The sequence below is a fragment of the Coffea eugenioides genome, chromosome 10 (genome assembly GCF_003713205.1).
Source record: "Coffea eugenioides isolate CCC68of chromosome 10, Ceug_1.0, whole genome shotgun sequence".
Taxonomy (NCBI): Eukaryota; Viridiplantae; Streptophyta; class Magnoliopsida; order Gentianales; family Rubiaceae; genus Coffea; species Coffea eugenioides.
The window spans coordinates 33,386,631-33,409,191 of record NC_040044.1 but is presented as its reverse complement, the minus strand read 5'-3'; the positions used below and the strand labels follow the sequence as shown (position 1 = coordinate 33,409,191).

General features: G+C 35.7%; 2 protein-coding genes and 1 long non-coding RNA gene across 3 annotated transcripts; 1 reads left to right on the top strand and 2 right to left on the bottom strand.

The window, feature by feature from the left end:
- Positions 1 to 445: 445 nt before the first annotated feature.
- LOC113750248 (O-fucosyltransferase 31) lies at positions 446 to 5,312 on the bottom strand. Its single transcript, XM_027294243.1, has 10 exons — positions 5,022 to 5,312; positions 4,411 to 4,473; positions 4,233 to 4,314; positions 4,021 to 4,091; positions 3,793 to 3,881; positions 3,510 to 3,713; positions 2,275 to 2,539; positions 1,645 to 1,872; positions 1,337 to 1,534; positions 446 to 1,226 (listed from the first exon to the last, which is right to left on the bottom strand). Exons 1-10 carry the CDS (start codon positions 5,157 to 5,159, stop codon positions 1,017 to 1,019), a joined length of 1,548 nt encoding a protein of 515 aa, XP_027150044.1. The 5' UTR covers positions 5,160 to 5,312; the 3' UTR covers positions 446 to 1,016.
- A 2,628-nt stretch (positions 5,313 to 7,940) lies between these two features.
- On the top strand, positions 7,941 to 8,339 carry LOC113748735. Its single transcript, XR_003464453.1, has 2 exons — positions 7,941 to 8,022; positions 8,171 to 8,339. It is a non-coding gene; the product is annotated as an uncharacterized LOC113748735 (long non-coding RNA).
- On the bottom strand, positions 8,267 to 17,612 carry LOC113748734 (MADS-box protein SVP-like). The gene is made up of 9 exons (XM_027292281.1): positions 17,195 to 17,612; positions 16,625 to 16,823; positions 11,425 to 11,503; positions 10,338 to 10,399; positions 10,139 to 10,238; positions 10,007 to 10,048; positions 9,811 to 9,852; positions 9,569 to 9,729; positions 8,267 to 8,614 (listed from the first exon to the last, which is right to left on the bottom strand). The coding sequence occupies exons 2-9, from the start codon at positions 16,804 to 16,806 to the stop codon at positions 8,599 to 8,601; spliced, it is 684 nt and encodes a 227-aa protein (XP_027148082.1). The 5' UTR covers positions 16,807 to 16,823; positions 17,195 to 17,612; the 3' UTR covers positions 8,267 to 8,598.
- Positions 17,613 to 22,561: the final 4,949 nt, after the last annotated feature.

Genomic DNA, 22,561 nt, shown 5'->3' with positions numbered 1-22,561 from the left:
TCCCCGTCCCGCCCCTCCCCAAACCACCCTCCCGTCTGCCCATGACCAGAAAGGTCGCGACCAAAGGGCCAGGGGGGAGGGGGGAGGGGGTTTGGGGTAGAGGGAGGGAGAGGGGATGGCCGGGCCGGGGAAAGATGAAGAAAAGGGAAAAGGAGGAAGGATGATAGAAAAGGAGAGGAGGATAGATTGGTAGTAATGGTAATACCCTAATAAAATATTAAATTCTAAAAATACTCCGATTTGTTTTGATAAGAGATTATTTGAAATAATTATGTATTACTTTCACTTATTGCAACATGGTGCAAAAATATGTTTGTGATGTAAATAAATAATTTTTAACCAAATAATTACAATCCAGACACAAGTGAGTCAATGACTAGATTAAGTCGTTTTGAGAGCTGTAACTTTCAAGTTAACGTCAGTGTGTCAAATCAAGCAACGGAGCTGGAAATTCGATGGTACATACCACATATTTTATTATGCTACTAATAGAATTGATCACAATAAAACCTTCTGATTTCAGACCTAGTCATACACGCACTTCATAGAATCATAGTAATGATTTACATGCACCTCATTTGGATTACTTAAGCATAAATTACGCAAACAGAAATGATAACCAAAACTTCTACATTCTCCAAGAAAAGCTTCAATTTTCATGTGGATGGCAGTCCCATTCCACGCAGAGGAGGCCAAGACTGTCGTGGTGGGAAAGGCAAAAATATTAGATCACCGACAGCAACTACCGATGAAGAACTGAATATGCACTTGACTAATTGGCTTATTAGCACTGGTAAAATTCAGAGCCAAGAAGAGTACTCACACTTCTTAAATCAGCAGGCAAACAGCACATCGCGGTAAGGGTGAAGTCCAAGTAGTCTTCTGCTTTCTCTTAAAAGTCATAGACAGCGATGAAAGAGTTCCACTTACCATTATCAATGTTTAGCCACTACCGGCCTGGATTATAGTATGAAGAAAGAGGGCCAAACAAGGTTTTGTGTTTGGATCAGAATCAACTATGCTTGACACATGCAATCAGGAATAGGATAGGTGTAGATGGATTGCTTTTCTTTTCTTAACCTGAGTTGCCCTTGTCTATTCTTGTGCCCATTCTTAACTGCTTGCTGGAAATCTGACCATTCCAAGGTTTTATTTAGGAAGAGCTTGCCCAAGAGCACCATGTTCGGTCTAATGGTCTTCAAGTTGTTGTAAGTTCGGTGTCCTACCTGAGGATTCCAGAGATTCCAACTCAAGCATCATTCTTGTTGCATCAGCAATCCAATTCATGATAACAGAACACAGATTCAAGTAATTAACCTAATTTACCAAGTCTTACCAGTGCATTATGCATGTTTCCTGGTGAAGCAGAAACAAAAATGTCACTTTGCATGCCCACATAATAGTCCACAGCAGCCAATAAAGAAGATTTTCCGTCCACCTTAGCCCGTTCCTCGGCAGAAGAAAGGCTTTTTTTATCCTCCATATAAGGGAACAGCTTTTTCAGAGTTGAGATCCTAGCTTCACCACCATAAACCTGTATGACACAAGAAAAAAGAATCATCAGAAACTTGTTTCTCGAAACAAGAAGCCTCACATTTTGGAGTACAGTGGAGAATGACTTAAGTTCCAATCTCCACAATCAACCTTGTGGGATGCCAGATACAGTCTGGTACTGTTATTGAAGCCCAGAGCAGCCAGCAGAAGCCCAATTTCTTCCGGAGTCAGAGGGCAACGCCCTTGAATTCGTAGTTCTTCATCAGTGAACTGAGAATTGAGTACCCTTCCCTGCCAAAGCACCTGCCGGTATTTTCCAAGTGCCAATTTCTCAGCTTTACCCCCACCAAAGTCACAAGCCGAGTGAGCAGCCATATCCTGTCCACAACAGATACCGACATGATGAGCAATAGGGACACAAATGCTACCTCAATTCTAAAATCCAGCCCAGCCATGTGGCATTCAAACTTCAACGAAATGTGTTTTAGATAATAGTTGCTGAGAAGGTAATCATATGGAGAATTGCACCATGGAACTATCTGGAAAAACTTCTCAGTAGCAGATTTCATATGTGGAACTATTACAACACAAGACAATGTAATCTATATTTACTTATAGTTGGTAAGCCACAAACAATGCTAAACCAACGACTGAGCTTATCTTAGCTATACATCTCTCCCCCAACAACCCCCCCCCCCCCCCCCCAAAAAACGCCATATGCATACATGCAATGCATTCTCTCATTTCTTTATCAGAGGCTTAAAGCAGAAAGGTTCATACTTTGTCAAACCGCAGGTGTAACACAACATACTTTCCAGCTCTTCGCTTATCATCTAATCTTTCCTGCCAGTTAGAGACGCCTACTGCCCTGTCACCACTAGGTGCATGCCGCAGGCGATTGATGAGGGTCTCTGCTAACATCCGGATATGGGGAACAAAAACCAAAGCCTCAAAATTAACCTTACAGCGAAGCTGCTGGATCTCTGAAGGCAGGTTGTCGAAGGCCAATCGGTGAGAAAATGGGGCAATAGCTGCAATCCCGTAACTAAACAAGCAATCAAGGGACAAATCAAACCAATAATTTTGTAGGAAAATTTAATCAAGGAAGGCTACTCTACAATGGACATGTTGTGAAGAAGAGCAAGTACCAGCATAGCTGGATGCAGAAAATATATGTTGACAGGAAAATCTTAAACTTCTACAGGACACATTTTGAAAATTTTCCATTTCTAAAGAGAAAGAAATTGTTCTTTTCTAGGAAACTGTGGGGCCCCACCCTCCCTAGATCCATCTATGATTGCCAGAATTTACTTCCAGATGGCGTAGATATTTTCTAGAACAATATCCAATGACATGATGATAGAAAGAACACGCCTCATAGGTGAAACCTTAGAAGTGAAAGATTGGGATCTTTCTGATTCAGTCTATAAACAATATTTATGCTCCTATAACATTGACATAAATTACGTGGATGAGGAAGCACTAATTTTCATTGGAACCATATAACAAGGACCAAAAACAGCAACATCAACAGCTTTCGATTCACCTGATCTAAATTATTGGAAAATCCCCAAACAACCATCATGTTTTCCTTATTGAAGTCAATTCAAAGAAATAGAAGCCCAGAAGTCATCAGAACTGAGAACAGAATTTTAAGTTATTATCTTCAATTCGGCATCCACATCAGGTGAACAGAGTTTAATGATCCAGGATTTCCATAAGTAAACTGATGCCTTAAAAAGAAGCCTTGCTAAGAATTGGGATACTGGTTCTTTCCTTTGAAATGGTTTTAAGTCAATCAATATCTTGTAAACAATGATTCTTTTTAGCAGATACCTAGTGTTTAGAATTAAATGGTAATAGGATTGTACAGCAATTGTTAAAAGAAAAAAAGAAACGGTAGTGACATATATTCCACAACAGAGATAAGCATAAGCATTTAACCAGCCTTAAATGTGACGTCTTGGCCACCACTCTAATAACACCAAGCATGCAGGGCTCTAATTTCCACAAACCTCTGCATTACAGGCAAAACATTTTCCAGATACCAAGTGGCCGGTGCATGCATAGGTGCTGTTTTGATTCTAGTTGCTCTTATGCCCGTGGCATAATACTCTCGTGTACTCCAAGAATATTGACTTGGCAGATCTTTAACTACAGAGACTTCATTTTTCAGGGCATCAATAAAGTGGTCAGCATCAAAAATATCTGTAAATGAACTTCAGAAAATGGGATTTCAGGTCAGAAGTGTCTGTTTATGTTTAGGAACCAATACGCAATATCTTGAGCATACAGTACCTTGAATCTTGCCAAACAGGATTCACTTCAAAGTGTGGAAGCACAAGTGTAGCATTTAAAATTTTAGCAACAGCTACGGCGTCACAAATCTTCAAAAGGGACAAATGGGAAATTAAGTAAGTATTAAAAGACATTACATATTGATATCATTATTAGAATTCTTTTAAGCAATTCACAGGTAACTCAAGATATCATACACAACAGAAGCTACAACTGAAGCCACCTTACCCCCATTCGCTGCTGATTCAGTCCTCCATCAAGAAACACTTGAATGTAGCCCTGGGACTCTTTGGGCAAAGCTACAAAAGCAAATACAGTTTTGTATTGGACCATCAGAAGACAAAGAAACTGGGCCACATTTCTCCAAGAAAGTTAATGAGCCAAATTGGCGAAACATCAACAAGATAACAAGGTACAATTAGCAAACTGAAAGGACTCACAAGATTTAGCATGTGAGTCAGCACAACGTTTCCATTCTTGGTCGGGCAAGGGAGACCAGAGTTCTGATTCTTGTTCACCAGACTGAAAGTTGAACGATAAAACAGATCAAAAGAACTACTAATTCCAAGTTCCAAAGATCATTTCTGGACCAAAGCTATAAACTTAGCACCTACTCACTGTTTGTTGTTGTAAAGCCCCATTCATCAATTCCAAATGCATAGGTCTCGGAGCATTCCATTCCTAAAATTGCAAAGATACCTCTGTGTGACATAAAACATCAAAAGGCAAAGAGTAGTTGCTCTGATTTGCAAGTAGAAAGTTGCAACAAAAGTTTGAGCATTCCAAGCCTCTTAAGCACGTCAAATAGCCAATCATCGTATGATTTATAGCTAAACGAAAATAAAATCTGCATTAGGCTCAGAGGGAAAAGGTAGCAATCAAATTTATCCAGACAGCAGGGCTGTATAAACTCAGTTCATCATAATATAAACCACCAAACTACAGTCTTCTCAATTTCCTGGCATCCCCAAGAAAACTCTCCAAACGAAAAATTACAACTAGTCCAAACAACAGAAAAATGCACTTATCTCGACTATATCAGCAAATTATGAAAAAGAAAAACCCCCGCCAAACAAAATCCAAACTTCAACAATCCCAGAAACTAAAAGAAAAAAAAAAACCATTGTACAACTAACTCTTCAGGAGTTCAAATTCAAAGGAAAAAAAAAAAGCTGCCAAAATGCAATAAAAAATGACCACAAAAAGAAAGAAAAAGACAGGGACATTACAGAGAAGAGGGAGGGATAAGCACGGCCCAGCGGAGTGAGGAGGCCGGGAAACAAATTCGGTAGTAGCAGCACAAACGCTCCTCCCAAAGCCCATCTTCGAGTCTGAGATTGCAATTGCTGCTGATTTCTGTTGTTCATCTTAGTATTAAATTCTATTCTATGTTAACCTCTAACTTGAGTTCTTCATCTTCGAGTTAATTTCAATGGATCCCTTCACGATCCTGGCTTCTTCTTCGATGACAAATCTCACGTTTGGCAACACCCCTCTTGTCTTAAGACGATGATGGTAGCTATTTCCTCTGTCAATCGGTTTTGCTTAGCCCAACTATAGGACCGCCTCTATCTATATAAATTATAGATAGATTTGGGCTCCAATCCTCATCTTACTGGCCCAAATTTTGCCCCCTAATTTTTTTATCCCTCAAAAAAAAAAAAGCCCCCTATTTTGCAACCAATACCAATCACAATCAAATTCCTGAACTAGATTGCATTCTCAAAATTTTCTGACAGGTGACTTTTGAAACATCATTCCCTCATCTGTTTGTTTTATGTAGTAAAAAAAAAAAAAAAAAGACTGGTTGTGACGTTATCGATGAGATTTTGATCTAGTGGCTAAGAATCGGAGATTCTAGATTCAAATCTCTGTCCCCTTCCCGCTTCTCTCTTGCTAAAAAAAATGAAAAAAAAAAGTTGATTGTGATAGTATTAGCTAGTTGACCATGAAATTATTAGTTTAACTCTCAGATCTTCCCACTTTACATTTTAATTTTTAAGGTTTAGAGTTTCGATTGAATCATGACAAAGTTAACAAAAAAATTCAAGATTCCGAATGTTGTGGAGTCGACCATGTTTTATAGGCCTTATAACAAGGGCCCAGCCCAAGAGAATTTGGACGTCCTTTAGCAAGGCAATGGCCCAAACCCCAACCCATCACTTTTATAAGGTTAGCATTAGGGATGCAACAACTAACAAGGGCAGATGCCCCTACAGGGGAGTAATGGGGCGTGAACGAGAGAAAATTTTTTTCTCCCCATTTTAAATATCAACTCCCGCCCCGTCCTCCGCTTCAATTTATTAATATAAATAAATATATTATATTATATAATCTAATAGGAATAAATTTAGAATATTTGACAACTAAATATAATCTTTATTTCATTTCAATCCAAATTCCTAATTGATATTTAGCACAAGTATATTACGTATTCTATAAGTATTCTCAAATGTTATCTATACAATCCAATTAAGTTTTTTAATTTTCTTGGTGTTTTATTTCAACACTTTTTTTGTTTCACTTTTAATTTTTCACTTTTTTCAGTTTCATATTTTATTTTATTCTTTGAATTTAGTTTTGATCTATTGAATACAAGCTGTTAGAAAAAAAAAAACCAAATTATCATCCGTGGACATTCGCAGGAAAAGCGAGGCAAGGCAGAGGGTGGGGGGAATGAAAACGGGAGGAGGGGGGAGTTTTTGGCAACGGGGTGGGGGACGGGGAGGGATTCCCACTCCAAATCCATCTCGTTGTCATCCCTAGCATCAAGAGATTCCTGAAAAGGTAACACCGGGCCCACTGGATTCCCACTCCCCAAAGACTGATACAAAAGTAAAGCAGAATGGTAGCGTCGTCTTGTAGTTGGGTGGGAAAAGCTCTGCCTATTTATGGTAAAGACTGACATAACATGGGACATTGCCATTTGTAACCCCCAAAAAGTTTCCTTAGTATTGCTTTAGCCCCTATAGTAAGGAGTAATTCCATGTGGACCCAAAAGTGATTATTGTGACGCTTGATTTCCACAGCAAATTTCGACATCTTCATGGTCCTAGTGAGTACTGATATTGTTGATATACAATACGTTAGTACGTATAATTCAGAAAAAAAAATTTGTATGGCTTAGAAATAGTTATACTTTTCATATAACCTCACAAAACACGTAATAAACTTTTGGCGTATTATACTTCAAATATTTGGAAAAGTTTTAAATTTGTGTATATCATTATTACTCAGTTATGTTATATGTAGAATGACATCTATGTATGTCATTATTTTCTACATATTTATACATGCACACATGATGGGGTGGTAAAATCTTAATAAATTCAGTGGCTAATATACAAGAGTAAGAGTTAAAAAGTGGTATATGTACCATAATATTTAAAAATTATATGTTTAGATAGCAAATTTTTTCAATATTTAAAAATTATATGTTTAGATAGCAAATTTTTTCGAAAAAATTTTTTCGCTTGTATTATAAACACATTTTTCAATTTACCTTTTTATATTTTCAACCACCTTTTTATCTCACATACATCACATCACAAAAAGCGTTACAGTAATTATTGCAAATAATTATTTGGAATAATGCTCTATCCAAACAAATTATTTTAGCTTCATAAATTTCAAATATATTCGTACTATTCATGTCTGAGTTTTTGCTGAACTCGTGTTTTTGTGCCAAACTTCTAATCATACATTTGAAGAAAAATCTGTATAATATAAATATGTACTATTATAGTTTATATTATACCCGTTCTATATTATACTAACAATGATTGGCAGTCCAAAAACACATAATTCATACTTTATGGAACAAGTATATTAATAGATAATTTTTTGCATTTATAGTTCTCTTGGCTTATGGAATTTTGACCATTTTGAGCGCTTTGAATTTCATTCGTCTTCTGGTCATATCCAATGAGGTGGATATTTAGGATCCAAGTGTCTTACAAGTTAAAGTCATATCCAACCTACATTGATTCGTATAATTCTTGTTACCTTTGCTACAAACTCGTAGAGTTTTTGTATAATCGTAAATTTTACACCAATTTTGTTATATGAATTAAAAGTTTTGAAATTATACTAAAAGTAGAAAAGAATATATCAATCAATTTGAACCGAATAGAAATCCTTATTTCTAGATATTCGTGCCCAAAACCATCTCATATAATTTCGAGTTTCATTTCTTCATCCTCGCTTGTACTTGGTAATCGACAAACAAAGGTTGTGTTTGGATTGCATTTTCCGTGATTTTTCATGGAAAAATTACTGTAGTGATTTGATGTATGTGAGGAAAAAAGGTAATAGGGAAATGTGATCACGGAAAATGACGTAATTTTTTGACGGAAACCGGCAATCCAAACAAGGCAAGTCTTTAAAAGACTAGCGTAATTACTTGTTCGGTGGAATCCGGGCAAGCTAGGAAATATACCTTTCACTATAGTAGTTGTTTCATGCCATCTCTAGATAAATAGTTCAACCAGTAGTATTTCATATTATTAGGATTAACTTTTCAGCTGAAGCCCGGAAGCAAGTTCATACAAGAGAGTACAAATCTTGAGTTCTGGTTGAAGCAGGTGCAAGCAACACGAGCTTTTTTACTGCACCTTAGGACTTTGGAGGCAATCGAGCCAGCCATACACAGCAGACTCTTAATTTTATGACAGGAGTAATACTACCATAGACTTTTACCACTATCTTGGATAACATATAGACATATAGATGGAGAGAGCTCCATTTCTTGATCCCATGTTACTAGTAATTTTTAAAGGTAGGTCCCCATAAGCTGTCCACCGTCGGCTAGTTAAAGGGTAGCCTGAAAGGAAAAAAAAAGAGTGTATTACAAGTAATAGAGAACGGTAACAAGAACGTGGAGAAAGTACTCAGGATAATGCCAATGTATATAGGTGAATACACTATAGTCAGAGAAAGATCTCACGAAGAACCTCAGAAGGTATTGGTCTGTAGAGTACTTTTGGAAAATAGAGCATAAAAATGGATATCAAGACTTGGTATTGAAGGGTGTATTACAAGTAAAAGAGAACGGTAATGAAAGGAAAAAAAAAGAGTGTATTACAAGTAATAGAGAACGATAACAAGAACGTGGAGAAAGTACTCAGGATAATGCCAATGTATATAGGTGAATATACTATAGTCAGAGAAAGATCTCACGAAGAACCTCAGAAGGTATTGGTCTGTAGAGTACTGTTGGAAAATAGAGCATAAAAATGGATATCAAGACTTGGTATTGAAGGCTGAAAAAGACCTCAGATTTCTCATTAAACAGCTCTCTTTTGACAGAGAGAAAGAGTGCAAGAAACAATTCTACATGAATCTTTTCCTAACAAACCTCAACATACTTGAGCTAGTCAAAAAGACAATAAATTTGAAACTACTTCGAATTTCTAGACTTATTCAACTATTACTTTCATTTATTCTAGTGCTAGAAAATTTGCAGTTAAATTGCACGTCTCAAGAAGTACTTTAGCTAAACATTCCTCTAGAAACATTCATCACTAGCAAAGATGAAGTTAATCCTCACTGTACAAAGCTATCCAACTTTAGAATTGTCTGAAGTACAGAGAATTCTCTGAAGCACAGAGAATTAACCTCACCAGCGCATTTAAGAGGCAGATTGGCGAATTGTTCAATTCTCAATAACCAGGGCTAAACTTGCAATTGTTTATAAAACAGTAGATGTATTTATGGAGGAAGTTAGAGATTAGTCCACTGACAAGCATGGAAGCACCGGCAGTACAAAGACACTTACCCTAGTTTGAGTGATGTATCTGAGCAGTCATCCTCCGGAGGAGGGCCACTGTTGCAGCTGCAAACATTGGTAATGGACTCTGAAGATTGGCCTTCTTCTATCAGCATATCTTTATCCAAGTCAGGAATCACTGGCCTCTTCCCTTCATAAAGCATTGCCATCTGTGTGGCCAAAAGTTTCAGCTACAATGTTAATATAACCTGTCAGCGAAAACTTATTTATACTTAAGTAGAAGATCGTACTTTTTGCTTCAGTTGCTTATTTTCTTCAAACAGTTCTGCACCCTGCCAGAAGATAAAAGGCGACTTATAAGCTTAGTATAGGAACTGATGCTTATAAATGTTGACTATAGAGGCCTATTACTACTGACCAGAGTTGTCAAAAGAAAGAATTACTGAAATGCATTAATAGGAAAAAGTTTGTGTCTGCAACTCTAACCTTCTTTTGAAGGGCATTGATCTCATTCATGATGCGTTCACCCTAGAATTAAGATAACATGAAGAAGTTAGGTTAGTAAATTTGCGACCCTCCTAAATTTTAGATGAAAGCTAGTGAAAGTGAACTGGGAACCTTCGTTTGAAGCACACGGGTTAGTCCTGCTTCCAGCACTTTTTCTAACTGCTGCAGCTCCTCTATCTTTAACCCTTGAAGGTCCTCACCCTTCATTTGCCTGATCCACAGGATCAAATGATTTCATCTTGCTAAGATTCAAATAAAACTAAAAATCCATTATGGAAAACAGTATTTATTTTCTGTTTCTATTTTGTACCTTAGCTGATGAGTCCTGTCAGCAACTTCCTTGCTCAATCTAACATGGCAACTATTCTCTAGCTAAAATGAGCAAGAAAAATTAGGATCACTATGCATACACAGCAATTAATGGGAAATACTCGATGAAACTTGCACTTGCACTTCTTGGAACAACTAGAAAAAGATGAATGGCTTACTTTGGTTTTGGCGTAAAGTAGCAAAATACATTTAACAGACATATATGAGGAGAAAGCTAGCCATGAGAAAAACAGACGGAGGGAGAGAAAGAAGAGGAGTATGGAATGATGATAAATTTGCTTGACCCTAATCAGCAGATGCATGCATAAGGCTGAGTACTAACAAATCCTAGCGTAGAGAAGGGAAGGAGGCTAAAGGAAGAAACTTCATTAGGGACAATACACATCAGTCATCTTCAACATTTCACCGACAGCCCCAATGGTTCATCTTGCTTTACAACAATTTAAGTTTAGTACATTTTCATTTGTCCCAATTGAGCATAAGCTAATCTCGTAGTGCAATGAAACATCCAAATCAGATTAGACTTTGTTTAATGTAATCGTGTGGCAAAGTAAAACCGAATAATGCATCGATTGAAGAAAGCAGCACCCATTCACAGCATATCAAAATCAACAAGCTTGTTAAAAAGAATCTTAAAAGTAGGTATTAAAGAGAGTCGATATTTTCGACTCAAAAATATTTAGTCAAATTTCATCTTGTCATTTCGCAAGCACCCTAGACGAAACAAAGTTCACCTAGTCACTTTACAACCAAAGAGAAATCGTAAAATATTCCTCTACATACCGAAAACAGGACCACTTATTATTCAAAATTTCCAATGCACTTGGTAATATCCTTCTCGAAATCTTTAGATGAAATGCAAGGTCAGAACAAATGAGACATATTCCCAATGTATTCAAGGATGAAACAACAGTTTTGCCAATCATCAGTTGGGCAATGTTGGTAATGAGATCAGTACAGCCAAGAGTATAGAGGAAACCATGAAAAGCGTTAACAAGATAAAGCCCGTGATGTTGACTGGATCTCTAGAAGAAAGATAACACAGATGCAACGCCATGTTGTAATACCTGAAGCTCAAGCGATGGTTGCTCAATCTTCTCGAGGTTACTTGAATGTAACTTGTACTTTCCAAGGATATCACTCATGCTGCACAAAAATGCAGGAGACTTGAGTTACTTGTGATGTTCTCTCATCACAATATGTCAGAGAACTTCAACCGACGCTACTTTGAAGAAACATTACCACAAAAAAAGAGAAATAAAAATAAAAATCCTTCTCTGTAAAGCATTTAAAAGGTAAGGATCGTGAAAAGAGCCACTCATGGTCAGATGATACCATGTTCCCATACTAAACTCATCCACCACAAATTTTAAAGCCCAAGTAAAAGTAGAAAATACAAACAGCTAAAAGACAATTTTTGTTATGGAGAGCATTTGACATTTTTATTTTAATAAGAGTTCCTTTACTTTTACATATGAAGGAAAGTGAAGTAAATTTACTTTGAGTTAACATATTATAATTCATTTTCCAAAATCCTATTTTAGTACACAACTTATTACACCAAAAGTAATATAGGCATTAGATATTTACAAAAGAATTTGATTGAAGATAACATTACCTCTATTTTTGAAAACACCTCAAGTTTCTGCTATAGATTACAACTGTGATTAACAAATTGCTATGCTTATTATCTCAAGTTATATTTGATTGATGAAAAGGAAAAGAGCATTTGTTTTTAATAAAATTACATGTAACTCACGACTTTGGAGCCAATACATGATATTACAACTAATCCTCACATTTAGTAGGACATATACTAACTTAAAATCAGGAGAGATTGACAATTCGATAGGATTTGAACCTAGGACCTCTAATTTCTAAATCCTATTTTTATAGTTTCTACTATACAATATTTAAAATAGATTCCCTAGAATATAAAAATGCAATAATCTGTTCAGTTTTAAGTTCTATTAGTCTGTTTGATAATTCCACTTAATGTTGAAAATTAATTCATTCAGAGTTTTTGAATTCAGCATGTTTGATAACAGAAATACCTTACCACTTAATTTATTAAGCACACCTTAATTTGGGTATAAAATTTTAAGTAACACAAACACACTCATAGTATTCTAGCACTTGGTACACATTTATTTCCTTTATATTCAACACACACAGATACACAAGCATGCAGACACACCCTCTTACATGCAAATGCACATACTTAAATACCACCTCAAAATTACTTCATTATTTTTTCTCTCTCACACATACGCACATTTTTCTTTTTTTCCAAATATACAAATAAGGGCAATTTTTTTAAAAATTGTCAACAAAATATTTGTGATATTTGAATTCAGTATTATAATTTAGTTAATTATCAAACGATACAACTTAAATAATTTAGCAACTCAACACTTTTAATGGCCTTGTTTGGCAGGCAACTTTTTCCCAAGTTTAACTACAGTAATTTCAAAAATTTTAAACTATACACTTTAAAATATTCAAAAATTTACACACTTTCAAAATTTTTTAAAAACTTTTACAGTAAATTATAGTAAAGTTTTAGACAAATATTCAAAAAACTCACTTGTCAAAAGGGGCCAATATTTAATTTTCACAATTCAGATTTCAATTTTATCAAACAGTCACTTAGTTGACCTGTTAGTTTATAATTCATGATGACAGGACAAAAATACAGTGCCCTACATATCGCAAAGCCATAGTTATCATATAACAAGCATGACAAATGAATAGAAAGTCAGCACAACCATCAGTTATTTGCAAAGTTTGCCAGTTAGCATTAAAGTAAATCAAAGACTCGATTTGCCTCGCGAGAACGTGTGAGACACCTTTACGATATTTCTCAATTTTGAGTAGAAGGAGATTCTTTGAGATTGGAAAGTGATATTCAAACTCAAAACATTTACGTTCGAATAGCGTAGTTAGCTATTCACCATTGATCCAACGCCTTTTCAAAGTTAAAGTCGAAGTTTCAAACCATCTTGGACATGTCTAATATATAGGATATGTATTAAGCAAATACAAGCTACAACCTAAACCATTCCACCCAAATTCACAGGTCCATTCAAAATCTGGAGGACTAATATAGAGTAAGTATTTAAGCAAGAAGCTCAAGGATTCCAAAAAGTGCAATCCTCGGGGATGCAACATGTGCTGAGGCATTTATGCTTAGAAATTTATGGTTAAAAAAAAATCAGTGCAAATAGAAGGAAAGTTATGTTATCATTACTTGAACCGGTAGTTTATGACATCAATCATGCAAGTGTTCCATAGGCACATTCCTCTTCCTAACATTTAGTTGACTATAGATCTCTTTCATCCATTCTACAACATGCAATCATTTTCAATTGTAAATTTTTTCTTTCTTTTTTTCAGTTTTTTGTCAGAAAGAAACACAAAACATGTTCATTACACCAAGAGATAAACATTATCAGAAGTATGATATAAAATGAAATACATGTAAAGATCTGTTTAAAGAAAAACAAAATTACAAGTACAGAAAATTCACCTTGTCATTGATAGGTTACAATACAATTACATAAGTAATTAAAAGTAGGTGACCTTGAGTTATATTTCTTCAAAGTGAATTTAATCTTTTTATCTTTGGCTAGTAAAAATGCTTGCTTGAGTCTTTTATTTTTTTGCCATCTCAAGTCTAATTGCAAACCTATCATATCATGGACTATGCAGTCAACCATTGAGTTATCAGCCCAACCAAAAATAAATCCTACCACTGATTAAAGCATAAAGGAGAGAAGAGAAATTCAAATGGTGATTTCCAGCCTTGTGCACAAGCATATGTGAAATTCTTTTAAGGAAAGGCCAGAAGAGTACACAAAAATGCGGTCAAGTAATACTCAAACCTAGAAGCCATGACTCGCCCATTATCAGACCTAGACTAGAAATCATTTTACGAATACTATTACTCTTACAGAAATTCCTTCCTGTATCCAGAACTTACACATATGACCCGAAGCAAGTACAAAAACTGACAAGAGGCACACCTGAGTGAAGTTTTGATATCATATCAGAGACTAGGGAAATACAATGGAATTTCTCTTACCTCTTTATCACGAATCTACTGGTTAGACCCCACAAAACAGACATATGCATGCCTTATCTAGGTATGTGCAAAATATGCGTTTGAATTTAGATAGTAGACAAACCACAAAAAAGGGAACTCATGTAAGAAAGAATCCAAAGTGGACTGGATACAGGCTCCTAGAAACTAGACAGAATTTGGTCCAAGTGACCATTTTTAGTGTTTTCTTGTGGTCGTCTGTTAGCGTGGAGCCATGTTATGCAATGATCCAACGAAACTACCAACTGAGACATATTTTAGCGATATGGCAAGCAATTTTTTTAATTCAAGCAACTTTTGAATAAGCTGCAAGACAAGGTACTATATAGGAAGTTGAACCAAAATGACGCTAAGTTAATCAGTGGCTGCACACGAGGATGAAAGTTGATTTTGTGAGCAAACATTAATTTCTAATAGCTACACCGTTAGAAAGACAGTTCACATGCAGCCACTGAAACATGACAGGAAAACACTTTCATTGCTGAAATCTAGCTACAATGATTTGTTCTGACATCCTTCGGAGTGAGCTAAACACAAGATCATGCCACAGTATATTAGATGTTTCAAAAGAAGTAAGACAACCGTTGGCATGTATATAACCAGGCAGAATTTTAAGTATCTTAATATGAAGTTTTTCTTTTGCAAAAAGGTTTTCATTTTTTACTGTTTTATTGTCCCAACGAATAATATACACCGTGCAACTAAAGATCGCGCAGTGTATATAGCTTACACTTACAAAAGTGTATAATCGGTTTTTAGATTTATTTGGTATCGTCCAATTAATATAAAGTTTTGGCAGGTTAATAGGTGAAGAAAATGATAAGATTGATTTGACCGGTGATCTCAAATGACTGCTTCGTTTCTTTATTTTATGACCATTAATTACGAACCAATTAAATCAGTTGGTGATCTTAAATGACTGGTTCGTTTCTTTATTTTAGAACCATTAATTAGGAACCAGTTAACTCAGTTAAGATAGACTTTCAAATTAATCATTATTCTATGATCGTAACTTAGCAGCTTCTAATTGCATGAAAAAGAAGTTTCACTACTCCATATTCTTCCCTTTAGCATCTCTCAAATGCTAATGCTATGAGTGAAATTAAAAATCAAGAATTTGAAAACATGAAATCTACTCCGCTTAATTTCTGATGCAAGTAAACATCCTGGAGAAAATTAAACTGAACATTTTGAGATTCGGCCTCCATTTCGTGAAGAGACTAATGGAATTGTGCAGCTCAAATGCTCCTTTCTAGCAAGTCAATCAAAAAGAATGGTCCATGGAATTGTACCGTTTCAGATTGATATATAAGATGGAGAAGAGTTTCCTGCTATGATCAAATAATAATTAAGCTACTTCTGAACGTGGGAGCTGGTGAAAATTTTGGAAAGAAACTGCGAAACCCAAGTGAGAGCGATTTACTAGTGTGATGAAATAGTCTAGTACCCTTTAAAATCGGAGAGACATTCTTGGAAAGAAAATGTGAAATCCATTGAACAAGTGAGACCTATTTACTGTGATCAAGTAAGTTAGGAGGAGTATAACTTACTGAACGGAAAACCGAGAGCTGGGTCGATAAGAAACTGAGTAAAAAGAAGCCAAAAAAAAGAAGTTGTGGGGTTCAAGTAAAGTAAAGAAAACTTTGAAGATTGAAAAGAATCTTTACTAGGGTTTCTAATTTTAGCAATTCTTAAATGTTACTACTATCGGTAAATATTTAAGACTTAAGATAAAAGGAGTACGGGTAAGGGGTAACGAAGGAGACCAGAACCTTTGTTGTAAATTACTATTCTGTTGTTTGGTTTTGGGTCAAAATATATTTGGAGCTGAGCTAAACACTTCTCATGTCAGTGGTCACAGTCTTGATTCCCTTTCGTCTAGTCACCTGAATTAAGAAGAGCCGATCTTCCCAACAAAATGTTGCTGACATCATCTTCTCAGACCCTGCCTATATCTAGAAAGAGAGACGGAAGGAAAGAGGGTAGAGAGATGGAGAATGAGACACATCTAATACTGACTCTCTGTTTGTGTGTGTATATATATATATATATGTATGTATATATATATATATGAACATGATAATGAAGCCACCCCAGCTCTCATCTTTGCATTAAAAAGTTATTAGTATACCATATGATTATATATAGGGTAGGGTTAGATTTACCTTGAGCTAGCGAACTCGAAGAGCTTGCCAGTGGCTGAGAAGATTATGAGGGCAACATCAGCATCGCACAAAACAGCAAGCTCTTCAGCTTTCTTGAAAAGCCCTCGTCTCCTCTTGGAGAAGGTCACCTGCCTCGCCGTGATGTTATCGATTTTCTTGATTTTGATCTTCTCTCTCGCCATTTTTTCTTTTCGATCGCCTTGATAATTACACCCAGAGGGAAAAGAACATCAAAGATGTTGCAATAGTAGTGTGGTACCACGAGCAGATGGGTTTGGCAAATAATTTTATGCAGCAATGGGAAAAGAGAGTATTAAATAGAAACGGGCACAAGAAAGAGGCGCAAAAAGTGCTCGGTGTGGTCGCCGGCAGGTGCAATTTTTTTCCAAAGAAATCAGGAGGAGGATTAAGTGAGCAAAAAGCAACCCTAAAGAAAAGAATACAAGTACAGATCTGAGCGAAAAAACCCAGAAAAGCCCACCAATTGATGTTCATTAACATGCAAGCTGGGGAGTGGGAGATGGGGTGTGCAAGGATATTGAGGGGGATGGGGGGATCGGTACTGTTTACCTTATTGGGTACTGGAGTGAGAGGGTGAGGAGCTGCAGGAGATGTTCTTTGTTTCGTGCGCTGAGTAAGAAACAGTTGTACTCTTAGCTTAACACCACTGTTGAGCTCAACTCCTCACACACAACACCAGCTTCCAAACAAGAAAAAAATATATCCTATATGGAAACGAAAATATCAAAAGAAGCCACCAATTAGAGAGAGGGAGGGAAGAATTGGCAACAGAAGCCCCATGTCAAGAAAGGAAAGTCCACTTTCCCTTTTATAGCAAAACCAATCCTTCTTTTATCCTCAGTTTTCCACATTTGCCTAAACCTAAGAGGAGAGGAAAAAAATCTGAGCGGCCTAAATGTAGACTATTTGTGTGTGTGTGAGAGAGAGAGACAGAGAGACTGGAGAATGTGTGTCTTCTTTTGTTTTCTTTTTCTGTGGATATCCTAAGTTTGGTTCTGAAGGATGAACGTGAGTTTTAGTTTAATGAAGAAATATTCCTGTTACAACTAGAATACAATTATCTTTTTTTTTTTTTTTTTGTTTATACAGAAATAATGAGGACCGGGGAGCTGTGCCTAGCCTGTGGTGGGTGTGGCTTTTCTTTTTCTTTTTCTTTTCTTTCATATTATGTGGACGATGAGATGTCCGTACAGATAGACCGCGCTGCATCACTATCATGGATGGCCATTATTACCTCTTCGTACACTTTCTCACCATAATCAACAAACCTAAAAGTCTTTTCACCAATTTGCACGATCATGATCCACATTTTTTGGGTAGGAAAAAGGTAGGTGCTTCGGATCCGAACATCACCGGTTAGGACATATGTTTCAGAAGTAAAGGTCACTTGTAGGAAATTGCCTATCCATGCGAGGGTCACATATAAGTTTCAATAATATTTCATTTTTGTAAAAATATGTTTCGTTCTTATATATTAATTGAGTCAACTTATGTTGAAAATGATCTACATTTGTATTGCTTCTTTATCTCGCCTGAAATGAGTAGAGTATAGAGGTACAAAGGAATGGATAATCTAGAATCTCCTAATGTTTCTCTTTTGGGAAATTTATAGCATATGTACTTAACACATGATCTGTTCCCTCTATTGATTTTGCAATTTCAATTTACTAATATCCATAAAATCAAAGATAACAAATAAGAGTATAATAACTAGGAAATAGAGGAGTAGAAATAGATATGAGGTAGAAAAATTGGAACGTTCTTTAGGTTGTAAATCTATTGCCTTATGATATGAATTGTCTATCAAGTGAAGGGCATCATAGGTACTTTACTATACCATGAAACATAATATTTAAACTCGAGAAGAGTCAAGTGAAATTGTTAGAAACTTTAAGAGAGGTTTTTAAAAGTATCCCTTAATTTATCTGTTTCCTATCGAGTGTTTAACCTTCCGTTGACACCACTTTTGGCAAGTAGCAAAATTTGTTGTGTTTTTATACATTTCTATTTTGTATGGTGACTCATTTATTGTGTTAGCGACTTAATGTTGATATTTGACTAAATTGTCCACCGCAATGTTGACAAACTGCACTTTAATTTATCTATATTTCCAAGCAAGTGTTTAGCTAAAATTCCCAAATTTGTTTTCGATAATGCCTTCCACTAGTTTGTATTTATAACATTAATAGCTTGAAATTGTGTTAAATTAGAATACCAATATTTAAGCTTACCAAGCACGAAAAAGAGTCTATCATCTTGAAGGCTTTAAATGAAAAATCCAAACACATGCGTTAATAACAATTACTTCCTTCCCTTGCCCCAAACTGGAAAACGAAGTCGGCAGTGATTTTTTTTTTTTTTTTTTTTTTAAAGTTTGAGGGCTAAACCATATGTACTAACTGCATCTGATCATGACCCTGAAGGTTTTACCAATTATGCAACGTCCATGGAGCTATATTTACTTAACAGGACGAGTTTAGTTAACCCCTTTAATTGATGTGTCACGACATTTGGCTCCAGCAAGCAATTAGCATAGTCTATGCAATTGAACTATACACCTGAGTACTTGACGTTATATATGGTAATAGCAGTATTAACTTGATCTGGTTTTTCATCACAAAAGAGAATTCTCTTTTGTGTCAGGGACTCATTCTATGTAATACTGTGAAATTAATCACTAGGTACTCTAATCATATAAAACTTCACATAGCCTTTTGAGATAAGCTACGAGGATGTTTTGTACACAATTGAAACAAAAGCCCAATTTCTGCAGGAATCTCGTCACTCTCTATTTATGACTTCTTTTGAGTCTTCTTTCAAGAAGCACATCAATTATTCTTGCAAGCTTGCATTTGTATAGAGCCCTTTAAATTAAAAAAATAACAATAATAATAAGAGCCCATAAAGCAGAAAATGTCGATTATCAGTCCAGGTTGTTCCATTGAAAGCGAAGGTACAGAACAGAAGAATGATCTTCCAATCGACGACCCGGTTTTCAAAATTCAACTCCAAATAGGAGTAGCGGGACCAAATTTTCTTGCTACTTTCACAGCGATGCATGCAGCAGTGTATGGGATGTAGACTTTACACACACAAATATACAACGATACATTTATAATGTACACTTCATTTGGAACTTTGTACTTCAATTCGGGCACTGGTAATTGTTTCTCAACTCCTCTACCTATTGAGCATTCTTTTGAACCATTAGCAACGCTGGCTCTATCATAAAAGAACATCAAATTACAGATTATATATGTTTCTTTTCCTCAAATATTTTGTGAAGAAAAAATAGGCAGCAACATCATATGTATATATATATTTCTCGCTGATCAATTTGTTAAACTTGATTAACGCAACGGCAGGAGCATAAACAAACACGGGAACCTTTTTCATTCGACCACTGTCAAGAGAAAATCTTTGCTTTAACTTGTCTTCGTTCTCTATAGTTTAAGGTTAATTATTACATGGTCCTGCCTTGAGCTGCACACAACTATCCAAATTGAGGGTCGATTTGCAGATCATGCCAATGGGAGCTCCAACTTGAGGTGCATTGGCTATTGAGAGTATCTTCTTCTAACCGATATGGACTTCTCTGAGTGATGCTCCCCTTTTGGACCATTATCCATTGCCACAACCAATTTGCACTTGGGATTGAGATATCGATCGGTCTAAAGTTGTACGTAGTATTAGCAGTTATGTTCCCATAACAAAGATTGATCAGCCGTTATGTTCCCTCGACAGCTCGACTGCAGCTGGATGAGAGTCAGAGTCTTTAAATTTACCTTCGATGTCTCAGGTTAGGTGTGATCACTTCTTTATTAAAAAAAAATTGTAATTTCAAATTAACTTTGATCACTATTTTTTCCCTTTTCTTTTTGTAGAGGGTTTTGATCAGTAAAAGCACCCTTCAAAAATAGGCGTATGCAGCTTGTTCTGTCGAGCACACCATATTCTTCAGTAATGGGCGAAGGAACAGTTCACTCTGCTCCTCAGCACCTGAAGAAGTTAAGGACCAAGGGTCCAAATGGTTGCCAGACAAATTGTTTGGACAAGTTTTGTTTCAATTTTACAAGATGTAATTTTATTTGTTCATGATTTAATTCATTTTTAACTACTAGTAATTATAGAACAAAATTTTGTGAATCTTACACACACACACGATATTAAAATCAATGCACAAGTTGTGATCTAAATCTTAAATTTTTTTTTTTTTTTGGCCAATTCATGGCCATCCCACAAAATCCCTATTCGAGGGAATTGAGGATACTCTAGCTTTTGATAAAATCAAATATGGGCCTACAATTTTGCCACTTGAGTCGCACCTCTCACCTAGGGCTATTATGGCCAGGACAATGTGCATATCAGCACCTCATATCCACGGATTTTGTATGGTGGTGATAACTCGTCGTGTAAGTCAAGGCTGCAACAGTTGACGGCCGTCTCAAATGATGGAAGGTCGTCCAGATTAATTGTCCATTTGAGTGTGTTTGAATCGTAAATTATTTGAGATAATACTTTTTGTGATGTAATATACGTGAGATAAAAAAATAATTAAAAAGATAAAAAGATATATTAAAAATTGTAATGATGATGTAAATAAATATATTTGAATAAATAATCTCTTGTCCAGACACACTCATTGATATATTGACATTTATTTGATTATGAGCAATACTAAAAATTGTCTCAAGTTGTACGAGTTATTTATGATAAATTACAATTTGTTACAATTCTCTTTACCGATTCAAAATGATATTAGGGATAATTACGTTATTTATGATAAATTTGAAGTTTTTGACAATTGCGTTCGCCTTCCTTAAAGTTTGAAAAAAATTACACTTATCTTCTTTGGTGTTATATGAAAATACTATAATAGCTTTCACAAAATTTACAAATTCTAAATAAAAAATTTGAATTTAAAGATAAAAAAGGAAACATTTTCTCGTTAATACCTTTTTATCAAAAAGTTATACTGTAATATGATATAGTACATTATATTCAATTTTCAATTCCTCTGAATCGAGTTTTTGCTCAATTTTACAAAGAGTTGATCAGCTAATAGAAGAGGTGTTCATGGGTCGGGTACCAAGACCCATGGAATGATATTATTGTGACCCAACCTAGTTCTAACAATTCAACAAAATATCGAATCGTAACCGTCCTAGGCCATAGGATACCCCCGTCCTAGGCCATAGGATATCCATGTGGGTCAGGTACCTAGTACGCTGGATTTCCCAGCTTTTCGATTTTCCGGTTTGGTTTGGACGGCGTCTTTAAAACATGGATCAAATTTTCTAGCAAATAACTACTGTGAAATTTTAAAAATTAGATAGAGGCAATATAGGATATTCGTTGATTTTTTTGTGCTTACATCATCAACTATTACCAAAGCTTATTGTCTGGGGAGGTTTCTCTAATTTTTCAAACTAGGGTCTGTTTGGATTGTAAGTTATTTGGGATATTTTTACTGTACCACTTTTTGTGATGTGATGTATATGAGATAAAAAGATATTGGGAAGATAAAAAGGTGTATTGAAAATTGTAAAGATGATGTAAGCAAATAAAATTGGGGAAATATGAAGCAATCCAAACTTCAATTGATTATTGCAATACTCAGAAACCTTATAGAACGGGTTTTGCTTGAAACCTCAAAAAAAAAAATATAAAATAGACTACTCATCTAGCTTTACCTTTTGGCCATGCAGCTGCATCTTCCTAGATCAATTTAGAGTGCACGTACATCGCTGAAATATGTTAGAACGTGATCTTTAAGAACTTATACCATTTGTACCATGATTAGGCTTCTAAAAGCAATACAACCATTCGATCAATTGCTTAATAAACAAGGGTTTGGTTAACAGGTGTTTCAGGACGATAAGAGAGTCTACTCGGGTCTCAGGTGTTAATTTTTTG

Excerpts from the sequence above, each read along its gene's own strand:
- LOC113750248 (XM_027294243.1), bottom strand. The coding sequence starts at position 5,159 with ATGAACAACAGAAATCAGCAGCAATTGCAATCTCAGACTCGAAGATGG. Across the intron at positions 4,092-4,232 it reads TGACTCACATGCTAAATCTT|CTTTGCCCAAAGAGTCCCAG; the intron begins GTGAGTCCTTTC and ends TTGCTTTTGTAG. Across the intron at positions 1,535-1,644 it reads TGTATCTGGCATCCCACAAG|GTTTATGGTGGTGAAGCTAG; the intron begins GTTGATTGTGGA and ends TGTGTCATACAG.
- LOC113748734 (XM_027292281.1), bottom strand. The coding sequence starts at position 16,806 with ATGGCGAGAGAGAAGATCAAAATCAAGAAAATCGATAACATCACGGCG. Across the intron at positions 11,504-16,624 it reads TTCGAGTTCGCTAGCTCAAG|CATGAGTGATATCCTTGGAA; the intron begins GTAAATCTAACC and ends ATTTTTGTGCAG. Across the intron at positions 9,730-9,810 it reads ATAAGCAACTGAAGCAAAAA|ATGGCAATGCTTTATGAAGG; the intron begins GTACGATCTTCT and ends TTGGCCACACAG.